At 45.3% G+C, this 16,185-nt stretch overlaps 1 protein-coding gene across 1 annotated transcript in view; it reads right to left on the bottom strand.

Annotated features, from left to right (window-relative positions):
* Positions 1–16,185, bottom strand: part of LOC122540259 (rhotekin-like) — a 42,855-nt gene that overhangs the window by 2,452 nt on the left and 24,218 nt on the right. The window contains exon 2 of the mRNA XM_043675713.1: positions 8,026–8,225. Coding sequence (XP_043531648.1) covers positions 8,026–8,225 — 200 coding nt within the window. The remainder of the gene's footprint in view (positions 1–8,025; positions 8,226–16,185) is intronic.

The following is a 16,185-nucleotide window of genomic DNA, read 5'->3' as shown; positions in this document are numbered from 1 at the left end:
GGCAGGCAGTGCAGGGATCCCCTGTGGCCATTCTCCTCAACCATAAGTATACCGTTTTGGATACTGTTGGGGGGTGGAAACGACTTACCAGGGGTGAGCAGTGGGGTGCAGGGCTCTGGCACAGAGTCTGTCCCTGCTGCTCAGAAGGGAAGGGGGAAGAGGAGCAGAGCAGTAGTCATTGGGGACTCCATAGTTAGGGGGACAGATAGGAGGTTCTGTAGGGACGAGAGAGAGAGACTCACGGTTGGTGTGTTGCCTCCCAGGTGCCAGGGTTCGTGATGTCTCTGATCGTGTTTTTGGGATCCTTAAGGGGGAGGGGGAGCAGCCCCATCGTGGTCCACATTGGCACCAACACCATAGGTAGGAAGAGAGGGGATTTAAGGCAGAAATTCAGGGAGTGAGGGTGGAAGATTAGAACTAGGACAAACAGAGTTGTTGTCTCTGGTTTGTTGCTCGTGCCACGTGCTAGTGAGGCGAGGAATAGGGAGAGAGAGGAGTTGAACACGTGGCTACAGGGATGGTGCAGGAGGGAGGGTTTTGGATTCTTGGATAATTAGGGCTCTTTCTGGGGTAGGTGGGACCTCTACTAGCAGGATGGTCTTCATCTGAACCAGAGGGTACCAATACCCAGAGTGGGAAATTCGCTAAGGCTATTGGGGTGGGTTTAAACTAATCCAGCTGGGGGATGGGAACCAAAATTGTAGTTCGAGTATAGAAAATGTTGAGAGTAGGGAGGTCCGAAATCAAGTTTCAGGGACGCAAGATGGCACCGGCAAGCAAGAAGTTGGTTTGAACTGTGTCTACTTCAACGCCAGGAGCATCCGGAATAAGGTGGGTAACTTGCAGCATTGGTTGGGATTTTGATGTTGTAGCTATTTCAGAGACATGGGTAGAGCAGGGACACGAATGGTTATTGCAGGTTCCAGGGTTTAGATGTTCCAGTAAGAACAGAGAAGATGGTAAAAGAGGGGAAGATGTGGTACTGTTAGTCAAGGACAGTATTACGGTTACAGAAAGGACGTTTGAGGACTCCTGTACTGAGGTAGTAAGGGCTGAGGTTAGAAACAGGAAAGGAGAGGTCATCCTGTTGGGAGTTTTCTATAGGCCTCCAAATCGTTCCAGAGATGTAGGGGAAAGGATAGCAAAGATGATTCTCGATAGATATGAGAGAGACAGGGTAGTTGTCATGGGGGACTTCAACTTTCCAAATATTGACTGGGAACACTATAGTACGAGTACTATAGATGGGTCAGTTTTTGTCCAGTGTGTCCAGGAGGGCTTCCTGACACAATATGTAGACAGGCCAACAAGGGGTGAAGCCACATTGGATTTGGTACGGGGTAATGAGCCCGGTCAGATGTTTGACTTTGAAGTAGGTGAGCAGTTTGGTGATAGCGATCACAATTCTGTTATGTTTACTTTAGTGATGGAAAGAGATAGGTGTATACCACAGGGCAAGAGTTACAGCTGGGGGAAAGGCAATTACGATGCGATTAGGCAAGATTTAGGAAGCATAGGATGGGGAAGGAAACTGCAGGGGATGGGCACCTTAGAAATGTGGAGCTTATTCAAGGAAAAGCTCCTGTGTGTCCTCAATAAGTATGAACCTGTCAGGCAGGGAGGAAGCTGTAGAGTACGGGAGCTGTGGTTTATGAAGGAAGTGGAATCTCTGATCAAGAGGAAGAAGAAGGCTTATGTTAGGATGAGATGTGAAGGCTCAGTTAGGGCACTTGAGGGTTACAAGGTAGCCAGGAAAGACCTAAAGAGAGAGCTCAGAAGAGCCAGGATGGGATTTATCCTAGGATCCTTTGGGAAGCCAGGGAGGAGATTGCCGAGCCTTTGGCATTGATCTTTAAATCATCATTGTCTACAGGAATAGTGCCAGAAGACTGAAGGATAGCAAATGTGGTTCCCCTGTTCAAGAAGGGGAGTAGAGACAACCCTGGTAATTATAGACCAGTGAGCCTTACTTCAGTTGTTGGTAAAGTGTTGGAAAAGGTTATAAGAGACAGGATTTATAATCATCTGGAAAAGAATAATTTGATTAGGGATAGTCAGCATGGTTTTTTGAGGGTAGCTCGTGCCTCACAAACCTTAATGAGTTCTTTGAGAAGGTGACCAAACAGGTAGATGAGAGTAAACCGGTTGATGTGGTGTATATAGATTTCAGCAAGGCGTTCGATAAGGTTCCCCACAGTAGGCTACTGTACAAAGTGCAGAGAAATGGGATTGTGGGAGATATAGCAGTTTGGATCAGTCATTGGCTTGCTGAAAGAAGACAGAGGGTGGTGGTTTATGGGAAATGTTCATCCTGGAGTCCGGTTACCATTGGTGTACCGCAAGGGTCGGTGTTGGGTCCACTGCTGTTCGTCATTTTTATAAACGACCTGGATGAGGGGGTAGAAGGGTGGGTTAGTAAATTAGCAGACGACACTAAGGTCGGTCGAGTTGTGGATAGTGACGAAGGATGCAGTAGGTTACAGAGAGACATAGATGAGCTGCAGAGCTGGGCTGAGAGGTGGCAAATGGAGTTTAATGCGGACAAGTGTGAGGTGATTCACTTTGGTCGGAGTAACCGGAATGCAAAGTTCTGGGCTAATGGTAAGATTCTTGGTAGTGTAGATGAGCAGAGAGATCTCGGTGTCCAGGTATACAGATCCTTGAAAGTTGCCACCCAGGTTGGCAGGGTTGTTAAGAAGGCATACAGTGTTTTCTCTGTTATTAATAGAGGGATCGAGTTCTGGAGCCATGAGGTTATGCTGCAGCTGTACAAAACTCTGGTACGGCCGCACTTGGAGTATCGTGTACAGTTCTGGTCACCGCATTATAAGAAGGATGTGGGAGCTTTGGAAAGGGTGCAGAGGAGATTTACTAGGATGTTGCCTGGTATGGAGGGAAGGTCTTATGAGGAAAGGCTGAGGGACTTGAGGCTTTTTTCGTTAGAGAGAAGAAGGTTGAGAGGTGACTTAATAGAGACATATAAGATAATCAGAGGGTTAGATAGGGTGGATAGTGAGGGCCTTTTTCCAAGTATGGTGACAGTGAGCACGGGGGGGGCATAGCTTTGAATTGAGGGGTGATAGATATAGGACAGATGTCAGAGGTAGCTTCTTTACTCACAGAATAGTAAAGGTATGGAATGCTTTGCTTGCAATGGTAGTAGATTCGCCAAGTTTAAGTACATTTAAGTCGTCATTGGACAAACATATGGACGTACATGAAATAGTGTAGGTTAGATGGGCTTCAGATTGGTATGACAGGTTGGCGCAACATCGAGGGCCGAAGGGCCTGTACTGCACTATAATGTTCTACGTTCTATGAGACCAGAATTGTAATATTCCAACAGTGGCCTAACCAATGTCCTGTACACCCGTAACATGACCTCCCAACTCCTGTACTCAATACTCTGACCAATAAAGGAAAGCATACCAAACGCCTTCTTCACTATCCTATCTACCTGCGACTCCACTTTCAAGGAGCTATGAACCTGCACTTCAAGGTCTCTTTGTTCAGCAACACTCCCTAGGACCTTACCATTAAGTGTATAAGTCCTGCTAAGATTTGCTTTCCCAAAAAGTATGTTTTACTCGTGCACATTGCGATGAGTGCAGGTGAATTCAGCCTTGAACGTGAAAGTACCTGTTTAGTACAATTGCCCCTTAAAGGTCCTCACATCACTGTCATAAAACAACCCTCCACCACCACCCTCTGTCTTCTACCTTTGAGCCAGTTTTGTATCCAAATGGCTAGTTCTCCCTGTATTCTGTGAGATCTAACCTTGCTAATCAGTCTCCCATGGGGAACCTTGTCGAACGCCTTACTGAAGCCCATATAAATCACATCTACCACTCCGCATTCATCAATCTTCTTTGTTATTTCTTCAAAACACTCAAACAAGTTTGTGAGACATGATTTCCTACGCACAAAATCATGTTGACTATCCCTAATCAGTCCTTGCCTTTCCAAACCTGTACACCCTGTCCTTCAGGATTCCTTCCAACAACTTGCCCACCACTGACGTCAGGCTCACTGGTCTATAGTTTCCTGGCTTGTCCTGACCATCCTTATGACAGGCTTGTATCCACTGGATAAAGGAAAGGTAATTTCATGTGCAGTCATGAAAATCATCAGTTGCTCATTCGAAAAAAGGAGATGAATTTTTATTTCTCTCAGCAGATCAAGAGTCATAGAACATAGAAAAATACAGCGCAGTACAGGCCCTTCGGCCCTCGATGTTGCGCCGATCCAAGCCCACCTAACCTACACTAGCCCACTATCCTCCATATGCCTATCCAATGCCCGTTTAAATGCCCATAAAGAGGGAGAGTCCACCACTGCTACTGGCAGGGCATTCCATGAACTCACGACTCGCTGAGTAAAGAACCTACCCCTAACATCTGTCCTATACCTACCACCCCTTAGTCTTGGAACTCTTTTCCTGATAAGATGGTAGAGGCAGAGTCCTTGAATATTTTTAAGGCCGAGGTAGATTCTTGATACGTGAGGATTTCAGGAATGTGGAGTTATGAGATGTAACAAAATTGAACATAATTTTATTGATTGGGGCTACATTTTAAAGAGGCCATTTCTGCTCCTCAATCAATAAAATATAAATGACATTAGGACTTAGGTCTCTCTTGAATTGACATTCTGGATAAAAAAAATCACTTGTGAGAATTGAATGTCTGAGTATTTACCAAGTCTCAAATTTTATGGTTTCCTCCAATCTCATGCCTGCAAGCTTGAAACTTACAAACAGACAAGCAGAGAAAACAGGCTCATCACGTCAGCACATGATCATTCACCATTCATTCCTCATGATGTAATAACGGCTTCTAGTTTTGAATCATTTTTGTCGACAATGCACACGATTGATGTGACTTTCGACAACAAATCAATCTCTGCCAAGAACAAACCAGAGAATAGCAAGTCTGGAGATCAAGAAATGATTCCTGTCCAATACAACCAGTTATCCCAGGTTATTAGGGAGCATCTGAATTGTCTTCACTGGCAAACATTTGTCTCCACAGAAACTCAGCCACAAATTGGTCCGGAAGCCCAGAGATGCCCAACTCTTTTTCAATCTTCAAAGAAAGTCAAGGTAAAATTATAGAGGACTGCAGTGATACATCTCAAATAAAGGACTGATTTAATCATATGTTTTTGCTTCTTGTTATTCTGCTAACAACTGAGTGCATGACTCATCTCTATAATTGATCATTTTCTCTGTGTGTCTGCGTACTAAAGGGAATGTGTGTACACCACTTTTAAATCCTGGAACGCTGTTTAAATAAACATTTATCTTTCTTACTCATTTGAGCTTCAAGAAAGCCTGTCTCATGTCTAACAGTCTCAACACTCAGAGGAGTTGAAAACAATCCTACTTGACATCTGAGAAGTGAAGAGGAAGATGAGCCCACCACCTTTCCCACATCATAACGCCCTCCTTATGCTCTTATTCTCTCTCTCTCTCTCTTTGTCATCTCATAGAGTCATGCAGGGTAGAAAAAGTCCTTGTGCCCATTGAGTCTGCACCAATTTAACTATCACTAAAGGCACACTAATCCCAATTTCCTGCATTTGCCCCATATTTATCAATGTTATGATTTTTGCAGTGGTCATTCAAAGTTTTTTAAAGGTTGTAAGATTTCCAGCCTCCACTCCCTTCCCAGGCAGTGCATTCCAGATTCCCACCACTCTCTGAGTGAAAACAATTCTTCCCAAATCCCCTCTGAAACGCCTGCCCCTTACTCAAATATCATGCCCTTTTATGCTTGGCCACTCAACCAAGGGGGATAGATTAGATTAGCTTCCCTACAGTGTGGAAACAGGCCCTTTGGCACAACAGGTTCAAACCGACCAGCCAAAGTTTAACCCACCCAGCAACATTTCCCTACATTTACCCCAACTAATGCACCTAACACTACGGACAATTTAGCTTGTCAAATTCACCCTAACCTGCACATCTTTGGATTGTGGGAGGAAACCGGAGCACCCGGAGGAAACACACACAGACACGGGGAGAACGTGCAAACTCCACACTCCCCTGAGGCGGGAATTGAACCCGGGTCTCAGGCGCTGTGAGGCAGCAGTGCTAACCACTAAGCCATGCTGCTTCCTATTCACCCTGTCCATACTCCTCATAATCTTATAACACCTCAATCATATCCCCCTCAGTCTTTCTGCTGTCAAACAAAAACATCTGCAGTTCTTTTGTCTCTAAGAAAACAATCAAGCCAATCTGGCATCTCCTTACAACACAATTTCTCCATCCCAAGCAACATCCTAACGAACCTCCATTGTACCCCTTCTAGTGCTATCACATCGTTCCTGTAGTGAGGTGCACACAGTACTGCAGCTGTGGCCTGATCAATGCTCTGTATAACTCCAACATTACCTCCTTACTCTTCTACTCTATGCCACAACTGACAAAAGCAAGTGTTCCTAATGCCTTAACTATCCTGTTCACATGCTTTGCCAACTTCAGAGATCTGTGAATAATTACCCCCCAAGATCCCTGTGCTCTAAGGTACCCAGTGTCCTGTCATTCATTAAATATTCTCTTATCTTGTTTCTTCTTCCAACGTGTAACACCTTGCAGTTATCAGGGTTAAATACTATCTGCCACTGGCCTGCCCATCTGACCCATCTAGAGCTTCCGGTAACCTACAATCACCTTCTTCGCTACTAACCATTCTACCAAGCTTGGTGTTGTCTGAAAACTTGTTTAACATTTCCCCACATTTTCATTTATATCAAAGATATAGCAAACAAGAAGGGTCCCAGTACCGATCCTTGTGGCACACCACTGGACACCGGCGTCCAGTCACTGAAACAGCCCTCTACCACTACACTTTCTGTCCTACTGCTAGGGCAGTTTCTGATCAGTCTCACCAAGTTTCCCTTAATTCCATGTGCTTTAATCTTTTCAGTTTGCCATGTGGGACCTTGTCAAAAGTTTTGCTAAAATCCACATAAACTACATCAACTGAACTTCCCTCATCCACACACTTGAACACAACTTTGAAAGATTCTAACAAATGTATTAGGCATGACCCTTCTCTGATGTAGCCATGCTAACTATCCCTAATTAACCCAAACTTTTTCAAGTAGATATTAATTTGCTCCTTCAGAGTTTTCTCCAATAGCTTCCCAACCACTGAACTGGTCTGTCATTTCCTGGTTCATTTCTGCCACCTTTCTTAAAAAGCAGAACAACCTTAGCCGATCTCCAGTCCTTTGGCACTTCTCCCTGAGAGGATATAGCTTTAAGTTCAGGGGTGATAGATATAAGACAAATGTCAGAGGTAGTTTCTTTATTCAGCGAGTAGTAGGGGCGTGGAATGGCCCGCCTGCAACAGGAGTAGACTCACCAACTTTAAGGGAATTTAAATGGGCATTGGATAGACATATGAATGAAAATGGAATAGTGTAGGATAGATGGGCTTCAGATTGGTTCCATAGGTTGGTACAACATCGAGGGCTGAAGGGCCTGTACTGCACTGGAATGTTCTCTGTTCTAATTTTTAAAAACTTTATTCATAGGATGAGGGTATTGCTGGCTAGGCCAACATTTATTGCCCATCCCAGAGGGTAGCTAGGAGTCAACCACATTTCTTTGGACTTATAAATACATATTGGCCAGGTCAGGTAAAGGTGGCAGCTTCCTTCCCTAAAGGACATTAGTGAATCAGATGGGTTTTTCTGACAACTGGAAATAGATTCACAGTCATCATTCGACTCTTAATTCCAGACTTTTATTGAATTGACAGTTCACCATCTGTTGTGATGGCATTCAAACTTGGGTCCTCAGAACTTTACCTCGGTCTCTTGACTAACAGTCCAGTGATAACACCACTAACCTATCACCTCCCCTACTGCTGATGGTAATCTAAGGTATGTGCACTTCACTCTGAAAACATTTGGCCAAATTCCCTCTATTTTCCATAATTTCAAGAAGTGATTCAACTGGAACTCACTCCTCAAACTCCTAAAGCATTCTTTGGTGTAAATGTAGTTACTTACCGTCTGACTCTCCGCTGTCTGACCTGAGCTTCCTTCATTCTTTGCAATTCTGACATGTAGGCCATTATGCGAGTGTTGCAGATCATTAGGCTCTTCGCTGCCTCCAGTGCTTGCTCTCTCTGTGTACAGGCTGCCAACAGTTTGCACGTCCCAGCTCGCATTCGGATTTCATAATCAATCTTCTTTTGGAAATCACTGTCCTACAAAACATGGGAGTAATCAGGACTTTTACCAAAAGCAGGACAACAAATCATGGCAGAGCAGGGGTTCTGTGAGCATCCAGATCAGATTTAAATGAGTGAGCTCTAAGAATGTAAACAAATAGCCAGAAGATGCTATTTATTCCAGTCCATGAGCTAAGCACATGTTCCTGAGAGCACAGTGCCCTTGCTGTAGCTTTACAATGAGAGCAGCTGTTGCAACTTGAGTTGTAACACTGAAGTACCAGAGATATGCTTGATGATTCTTAGAGGCTGGCAAGTGACAGATGCCAATTCCATGGACATGGGCATGGGGTGAGTGTGGCTTTCTGCCCATGGAAGGTGCCCTGAGATCCTGTTACATGGTCACTAACCTGGAGGTTGGTTGGATCATGTAGTGAGATGAAGTCGCTGCTGAAAATGTGTTGCTGTAAAAGCACAGCAGGTCAGGCAGCATCCAGGGAACAGGAGAATCGACGTTTCAGGCATGAGCCCTTCTTCCTGAAGAAGGGCTCATGCCCGAAAGGTCGATTCTCATGTTCCTTGGATGCTGCCTGACCTGCTGTGCTTTTCCAGCAACACATTTTCAGCTCTGATCTCCAGCATCTGCAGTCCTCACTTTCTCCAGTGAGATGAAGTCACCAGGTATCCACTCTAACTTCCATGTCACAGACCTGTGACCTCTGCAAGACATGTCAGATGGATACTACCATTGCATGTGGGACTATCACCCACCATATACATGGTAGATACTCACGTGACTCGGCCAATGTGTCTACCTCATATGCTGCAGGCAAGGATGCCCCAAGGCATGGCATATTGGTAAGACCATGTAGATGCCACAATAACAGATGAATGGACCTCGTGCAACAATCACCAGACATAAATGTCCCCTCCTAGTTGGGGAACACTTCAGTGGTCAGGGACATTGAGCCTCCGATCTTCAGGTAAGCATTTCCTTCGAGGTACACAACAACACAGAATCACTGAGCAGAGACTGATAGCCAAGTTCCATACCCACGAAGATGGCCTCAACCAGGTCATGCTTCATGTGACCCCACCATGCTGTTCTGCATCTGTAAAATCTTCCTTCCTGTTATGTTCTGACACCGTCACTTTGATAACTTATGACCTCTCTACCTTAATTAGTTTGAACAGTTTTAGATTATTTATTACTTTGGTTAGACCCTAGGCATGCGATTCTTATACCCAGCAGGTTATCCCAGTCATTTGGTTCATCTCCATAGAACATAGAACAATAAAGCGCAGAACAGGCCCTTTGGCCCTCGATGTTGCACCAACCTGTGAACTAATCTAAGGCAAAAGTGAGGACTGCTGATGCTGGAAATCAGAGTTTTGATCAGAGTGGTGCTGGAAAATCAACATCGATTTCCCTGCTCCTCGGATGCTGCCTGACCTGATGTGCATTTCCAGCACCACTTTGATCTAAACTGTGAACTAATCTAAGCCCATCCCCCTACACTATCCAATCATCATCCATGTGCTTATCCAAGGATTGTTTAAATCACTCTAATGTGGCTGAACTACATTGGCAGGTAGGGCATTCCACACCCTTACCACACTCTGAGTAAAGAACCTGCCCCTAGCATCTGTCCTAAACCTATCACCCCTCAATTTGTAGTTATGACCCCTCGTATAAGCTAATGTCATCATCCAAGGAAAAAAGACTTTGACTGTCTACTCTATCTAATCCTCTGATCATCTTGTATGTCTCTATCAAATATGGAAATGTGTTGCTGGAAAAGCGCAGCAGGTCAGGCAGCATCTGGGAACAGGAGAATCGACGTTTCGGGCATTAGCCCTTCTTCAGGAAGGGCTAATGCCCGAAACGTTGATTCTCCTGTTCCCTAGATGCTGCCTGACCTGCTGCGCTTTTCCAGCAACACATTTCCATCTCTGATCTCCAGCATCTGCAGACCTCACTTTCTCCTCTGTCTCTATCAAATCCCCTCTTCGCTGCCTTCTTTCCAAAGAGAAAGTACCAGAGTCTCTCAGCCTTTCCTCACAAGACCTTCTTTCCAGAACAGGCAACATCCTGGTAAATCTCCTCTGCACATTTTCCAATGCTTCCACATCCTTCCTGTAACCAGAACTGTACACAATATTCCAAGTGCGACCGCACTAGCATTTTGTATAGTTGCAGCATGACATTATGGCTCCAGAACCCAATCCCTCTACCAGTGAAACTTCCCAAAGTGAACACCTCACATTTAGCTGCATTGATCTCCATTTGCCACCTCTCAGCCCAATTCTGAAGTTTATCCAAATCCCCCTGCAACCTGTAACATTCTTCCAAACTGTCCACCTACTTTAGTGTTATCTGCAAATTTACTAATCCATCCACCTATGCCTGCGTCTAAGTCATTTATAAAAATGACAAACAGCAGTGGTCCCAAAACAGACCCTTGTGGCACACCAATAGTAACTGGACTCCAGGCTGAATATTTTCCATCAACCACCACTCGCTGCCTTCTTTCAGAAAGCCAGTTTCTAATCCAAACTGCTAAATCACCCTCAATTTCATGCCTCTGCATTTTCTCCAACAACCTACCATGTGGAACCTTACCAAAGGCTTTACTGAAGTCCATGTATACCACATCAATTGCCCTGCCCTCATCTATATGCTTGGTCACCTTCTCAAAAAACTCAGTGAGGTTTGTGAGACACGACCTGCCCTTGACAAAACCACGTTGACGATCTGAAATCAAATTGTTGCTTGCCAGATGATTATAAATCCTATCTCTTATAATCCTTTCCAAATCCTTTCCTACGTCAGAAGTAAGGTTCACTGGTCTATAATTACCTGGGTCACCTCTACTGCCCAGGTACTGCTCTCTACTCAAGAGAGCAAGGGCACAACATTTGCAATCCTCCAATCCTCAGGTACTAAACCTGTAGACAATGACGACTCAAAGATCAAAGCCAAAGGCTCTGCTATCTCCTCCCTAGTTCCCAGAGAATCCTCGGATAAATCCCATCCGGCCCAGGGGACTTGTCTACTTTCACTCCTTTTAGAATTGATAACACCTGTTCGTAACTAACCTCGATCCTTTCTAGTCTAATATCTCGTACCTCATTCTTCTCCTCTACAATATTCTCCTTTTCCTGAGTGAACACTGATGAGAAATATTCATTTAGCACTTCCACTTCTGTCTTTGACTGGCCCTATTCCTACCCTAGTCATCCTTTTATTCCTCACATACCTATAGAAAGCTTTAGGGTTCTCCTTTATTCTAATTGCTAAAGACGGCTCGTGTCCTATCGTGTCCTTCTTAACTCTCTCTTTAATCCCTTCCTAGCTGATCTGTAACTCTCCATCGTCTCATCTGAACCATCTTGCCTCATTGTCACAGAAGCCTCCCTCTTCCGCTTAATAAGAGATGCAATTTTTGTAGTAAACCACGGTTCCCTTATCTTATCACTTCCTCTCTGCCTGACAGGGACATACCTAACAACGACATGCAATATCTGTTCCTTAAACCAGCTCCACATTATGATCGTCCCAAAATCTTGCATTTTACTACCCCATTCTATGCATCCTAATTCTTGCTTAATCACATTATAATTGTCCTTGCCCCATCGATAACTCTTGTTCTGTGGTGTGTACCTATCCCTTTCCATCGCTGAACTAAACATAACCCAATTATGGTCACTCTCTCCAAAGTGCTCACCTACAACTATATCAAACACCTGGCCTGGTTCATTACCAAGCACCAGACCCAGTGTGGCCTCCCCTCTTGTCGGCCCTTCGACATACTGTGTCAGGAAACCTTCCTGTACACATTGGACAAAAACTGATCCATTCAGCGTACTAGAGTTATAGCATTTCCAGTCAATGTTGGGTACATTAAATCCCCCCAAAATGACCACCCTGTTCCTTTCACTCCTACACAGAATAATTTTGCCAATCCTCTCTCCACCTCCCTGGAACTCTGCGGAGGCCTAGAAAAAACTCCCAACAGTATGCCCTCTCTCTCCTGTTTCTAACCTCAGCCCACACTACCTCAGTAGACGAGTCCTCGTCAAAAGTTCCTTCTGCCACCTTTATACTGTCCTTGACTAACAAGACCACACCTCTCCCTCTATTGTCGCCTTGCCTGTTCTTAATGAAAGATCTAAACCCTGGAACCTGAAACATCGATTCCTCACCCTGCTCTATCCATTTCTCCAAAATGGCCACAACATCGAAGTCCCAGGTAACTATCCATGCTGTAAGCTCACATACTTTATTTCGGATACTTAGGACACAGAACATAGAAAAGTACAGCACAGAACAAGCCCTTCGGCCCACGATGTTGTGCCGAGGATTAATCCTAATGTAAAATAAAAAAACCTAACCTACGCACCCGTCATGTCCATGTCCAGCAGTCGCTTAAATGTCCCTAATGACTCTGCTTCCACCACCACCGCTGGCAATGCATTCCAAGCATTCACAACTCTCTGCGTAAAGAACCTGCCTCTGACATCTCCTCTATAACTCCCTCCTAACACCTTAAAACTATGACCCCTCGTGCCAGTCAATCCTGCCCTGGGGAAAAGTCTCTGGCTATTGACTTTATCTATTCCATGCATTATCTTGTACACTTCGATCAGGTCACCTCTCTTCCTCCTTCTCTCCAGAGAGAAACGTCCGAGCTTAGTCAACCTCTCTTAATTAGGCAAGCCTTCCAGTCCAGGCAGCATCCTGGTAAACCTTCTTTGCACCCTCTCCAAAGCCTCTGTATCTTTCCTGTAGTAGGGCGACCAGAACTGGACACAATATTCCAGGTGTGGTCTGACCAGGGACTTGTAGAGCTGCAGCAAAACCTCGCAGCTCTTAAACTCGATCCCCCTGTTAATAAAAGCCAAAACACCATATGCTTTCTTAACAATCCTATCCACTTGGGTGGCAACTTTGAGGGATCTATGTACTTGCACACCCAGATCCTTCTGTTCCTCCACACTGCCAAGAATCCTGCCTTTAATCCTTTATTCACCATTCGAGTTCGACCTTCCAAAATGCATCACTTCGCATTTATCCAGGTTGAACTCAATCTGCCATTTCTCAGCCCAGCTGTGCATCCTGCTTATGTCGTGCTGCAGCCTGCAGTAGCCCTCTATACTATCGACAACACCTCCAACCTTTGTGTCATCTGCAAATTTACTAACCCACCCCTCAACCTCCTCATCCAAGTCATTTATAAAAACTACAAAGAAAGAGGCCCAAGAACAGAGCCCTGCGGGGACCCCACTCAACACTGACCTCCAGGCAGAATACTTTCCATCGACAACCACTCTGAATCAATTCTGAATCCAGACAATCAAATCTCCTTGTATCTGATGCCTCCTAACTTTATGAATGAGCCTATTGTGGGAAACCTTATCAAATGCCTTGATGAAGTCCACATACACCACATCCACTGCCTGACCTTCATCAACCTGTCTTGACACCTCCTCAAAGAACTAAATAAGATTTGTGAGGCATGACCTGCCCCTTACAAAGCCATGCTGACTGCCTTTAACCACACTATGCTTTGCCAAATCGTCATAAATCCTATCCCTCAGAATTCTTTCCAAAACTTTGCTGACCACAGACGTAAGCCTGACTGGTCTGTAATTGCCAGGGATTTCCCTGTTACCCTTCTTGAAAAGAGGAACAACATTTGCCTCCTTCCAATCCTCTGGTACGTGGAGAGTGAGGACGCAAATATCCTTGCCAGCAGCTTAGCAACCTCCTTTCTCGTTTCCCGGTGCAGCCGAGGATAAATCTGGTCTGGCCCTGGGGAGTTATCAATCTTAATGTTTTCCAAAATTTCCAGCTCATGAACTTCCTCAATCTCAATCTGTTCAAGCCCACTTCCCAGCTCTTCTAAGTTCTCATTCACAACAAGGTCCCTTTCCTTGGTGAAAACTGAAGCAAAATATTCATTTAGGGCTTCCCCTATCTGCTCAGACTCCACGCACAAGTTCCCTCCTCTATCCCTGATCGGCCCTACCTTCTCCCTGATCATTCTCTTATTCCTCACGTATGAGTAAAATGCCTTTGGGTTCTCCCTAATCCTTCCTGCCAAGCCTTTTTCGTGCCCCCTCCTGGCTTTCCTCAGTCCATTTCTGAGCTCCTTTCTAGCAAGCCTGTAATCCTCTAAAGCTGTGCTAGATTATTGCTTTCTCCACCTTACGTAAGCTGCCTTCTTCCTTTTGATGAGAAGCTCCTCTGTTCTCATCATCTAATGTTCCTTAATCTTACACCTTACCTGTCTCAGAGGAACAAATTCATGCATCACTCGCAACAACTGCTCCTTAAACAGTCTCCACATGTCTGCTGTGCCCTTTCTGTGGAATAATTGCAACCAATCTGTACTTCCCAACTCCTGTCTAATAGCGTCAATTAAATATCTTCCCTCGGTAACTGCACCTTTCCCTCTCCAAGGCTATGCTAAATGTGAGGCAGTTGTGGTCACTGTCCCCAAAGTGTTCTCCCGACACAAAATCTGACACCTGTCCTGGCTCATTGCCGAGCACCAAATCCAAAATGGCCTCTGCCCTCGTCGGTCTGTTTACATACTGAGTAAGGAAACCCTCCTAAACACACCTGACAGAACGGCTCCATCCAAACCATCTGCACTAAGGAGGTTCCAGTCAATATTGGGAAAGTTGAAATCACCCATAACAACAACCCTGCAACACCTGCATTTTTCCAGAATCTGTCGGCCTATGAGATCTTTAATCTCTCTGCTGATATTATGGGGTTTGTTAAAACCCCCAATGCTGCGGCTGTTCCCTTGCTGTTCCTAACTCCCACCCATACTGACTCAGTAGATAAACCTTCCTCAACAACCTTCATTTCTGTAGCTGTGATGCCCTCTCTGGTTAACAATGCTACACCCCCTCCTCTTTTTCCACCCTCCCTGATTAGATTAGATTACATTACAGTGTGGAAACAGGCCCTTCGGCCCAACAAGTCCACACCGACCCGCCGAAGCGAAACCCACCCATACATTTACCCCTTGCCTAACACTACAGGCAATTTAGCATGGCCAATTCACCTGACCCTGCACATCTTTGGACTGTGGGAGGAAACCGGAGCACCCGGAGGAAACCCACGCAGACACAGGGAGAACGTGCAAACTCCACACAGTCAGTCGCCTGAGGCGGGAATTGAACCCGGGTCTCAGGCGCTGTGAGGCAGCAGTGCTAACCACTGTGCCACCGTGCCGCCCACTGATCTTTTTAAATATTCTAAACCCTGGAACATCCAGCAACCATTCCTGCCCCAGTGAAACCCATGTCTCGGTTATGGCCACAACATCACAGCCCCAAGTACTGATCCATGCTCTAAGTTCATAGAACATATAGAACAATACAGCACAGAACAGGCCCTTTGGCCCACGATGTTGTGCTGAACATTTGTCCTAGCTTAAGCACTGTTTTAAAAAATTCTCAAGGTCAGGTTCGTAGGAGAGTAGTCTGACACAGAACAAACGACCAAGAGGCGAGTCTGCTAGAATATGCTTCAGCTTTTTATTCCCCGCAGCGTCGCCACAACCAGGTCTCATACTTACAACGGGTCTGGCTTATACTCACTCTACATGTTACCGGAACTGGGAGCCGTCAGTTCTCGTAGAGCGGTTGCCAACAACCCACGCTCGGCGGTTAAACGTAACCCCGGAGCAGACTCACCGAACTGGAGACTTTTCCAGCTGATATACTCTTTTCCAGATATAAACATTCATGTGAAAAAACACATTCCATTCTGGTTACATACAGATAAGAAGATTCACACGGGGAGGTGTGTAATAAGATTCACACGGGACTAAGCAACACCTCCATTCCGGTTAGATTCACACATGTATTGGGACATAATTTTAACCCTTTCACCACAAGAGGTCAGGAAGAAGATTGTAAGTTAGGAAGGCGGTGCTGAGTTCGAGGGATTTGACTGAGACAAGGTGGGGGGAGG

The sequence above is a fragment of the Chiloscyllium plagiosum genome, chromosome 3 (genome assembly GCF_004010195.1).
Source record: "Chiloscyllium plagiosum isolate BGI_BamShark_2017 chromosome 3, ASM401019v2, whole genome shotgun sequence".
Taxonomy (NCBI): Eukaryota; Metazoa; Chordata; class Chondrichthyes; order Orectolobiformes; family Hemiscylliidae; genus Chiloscyllium; species Chiloscyllium plagiosum.
Note: the sequence above shows the minus strand (reverse complement) of the source record. Positions and strands in the feature narration are given on the sequence as shown.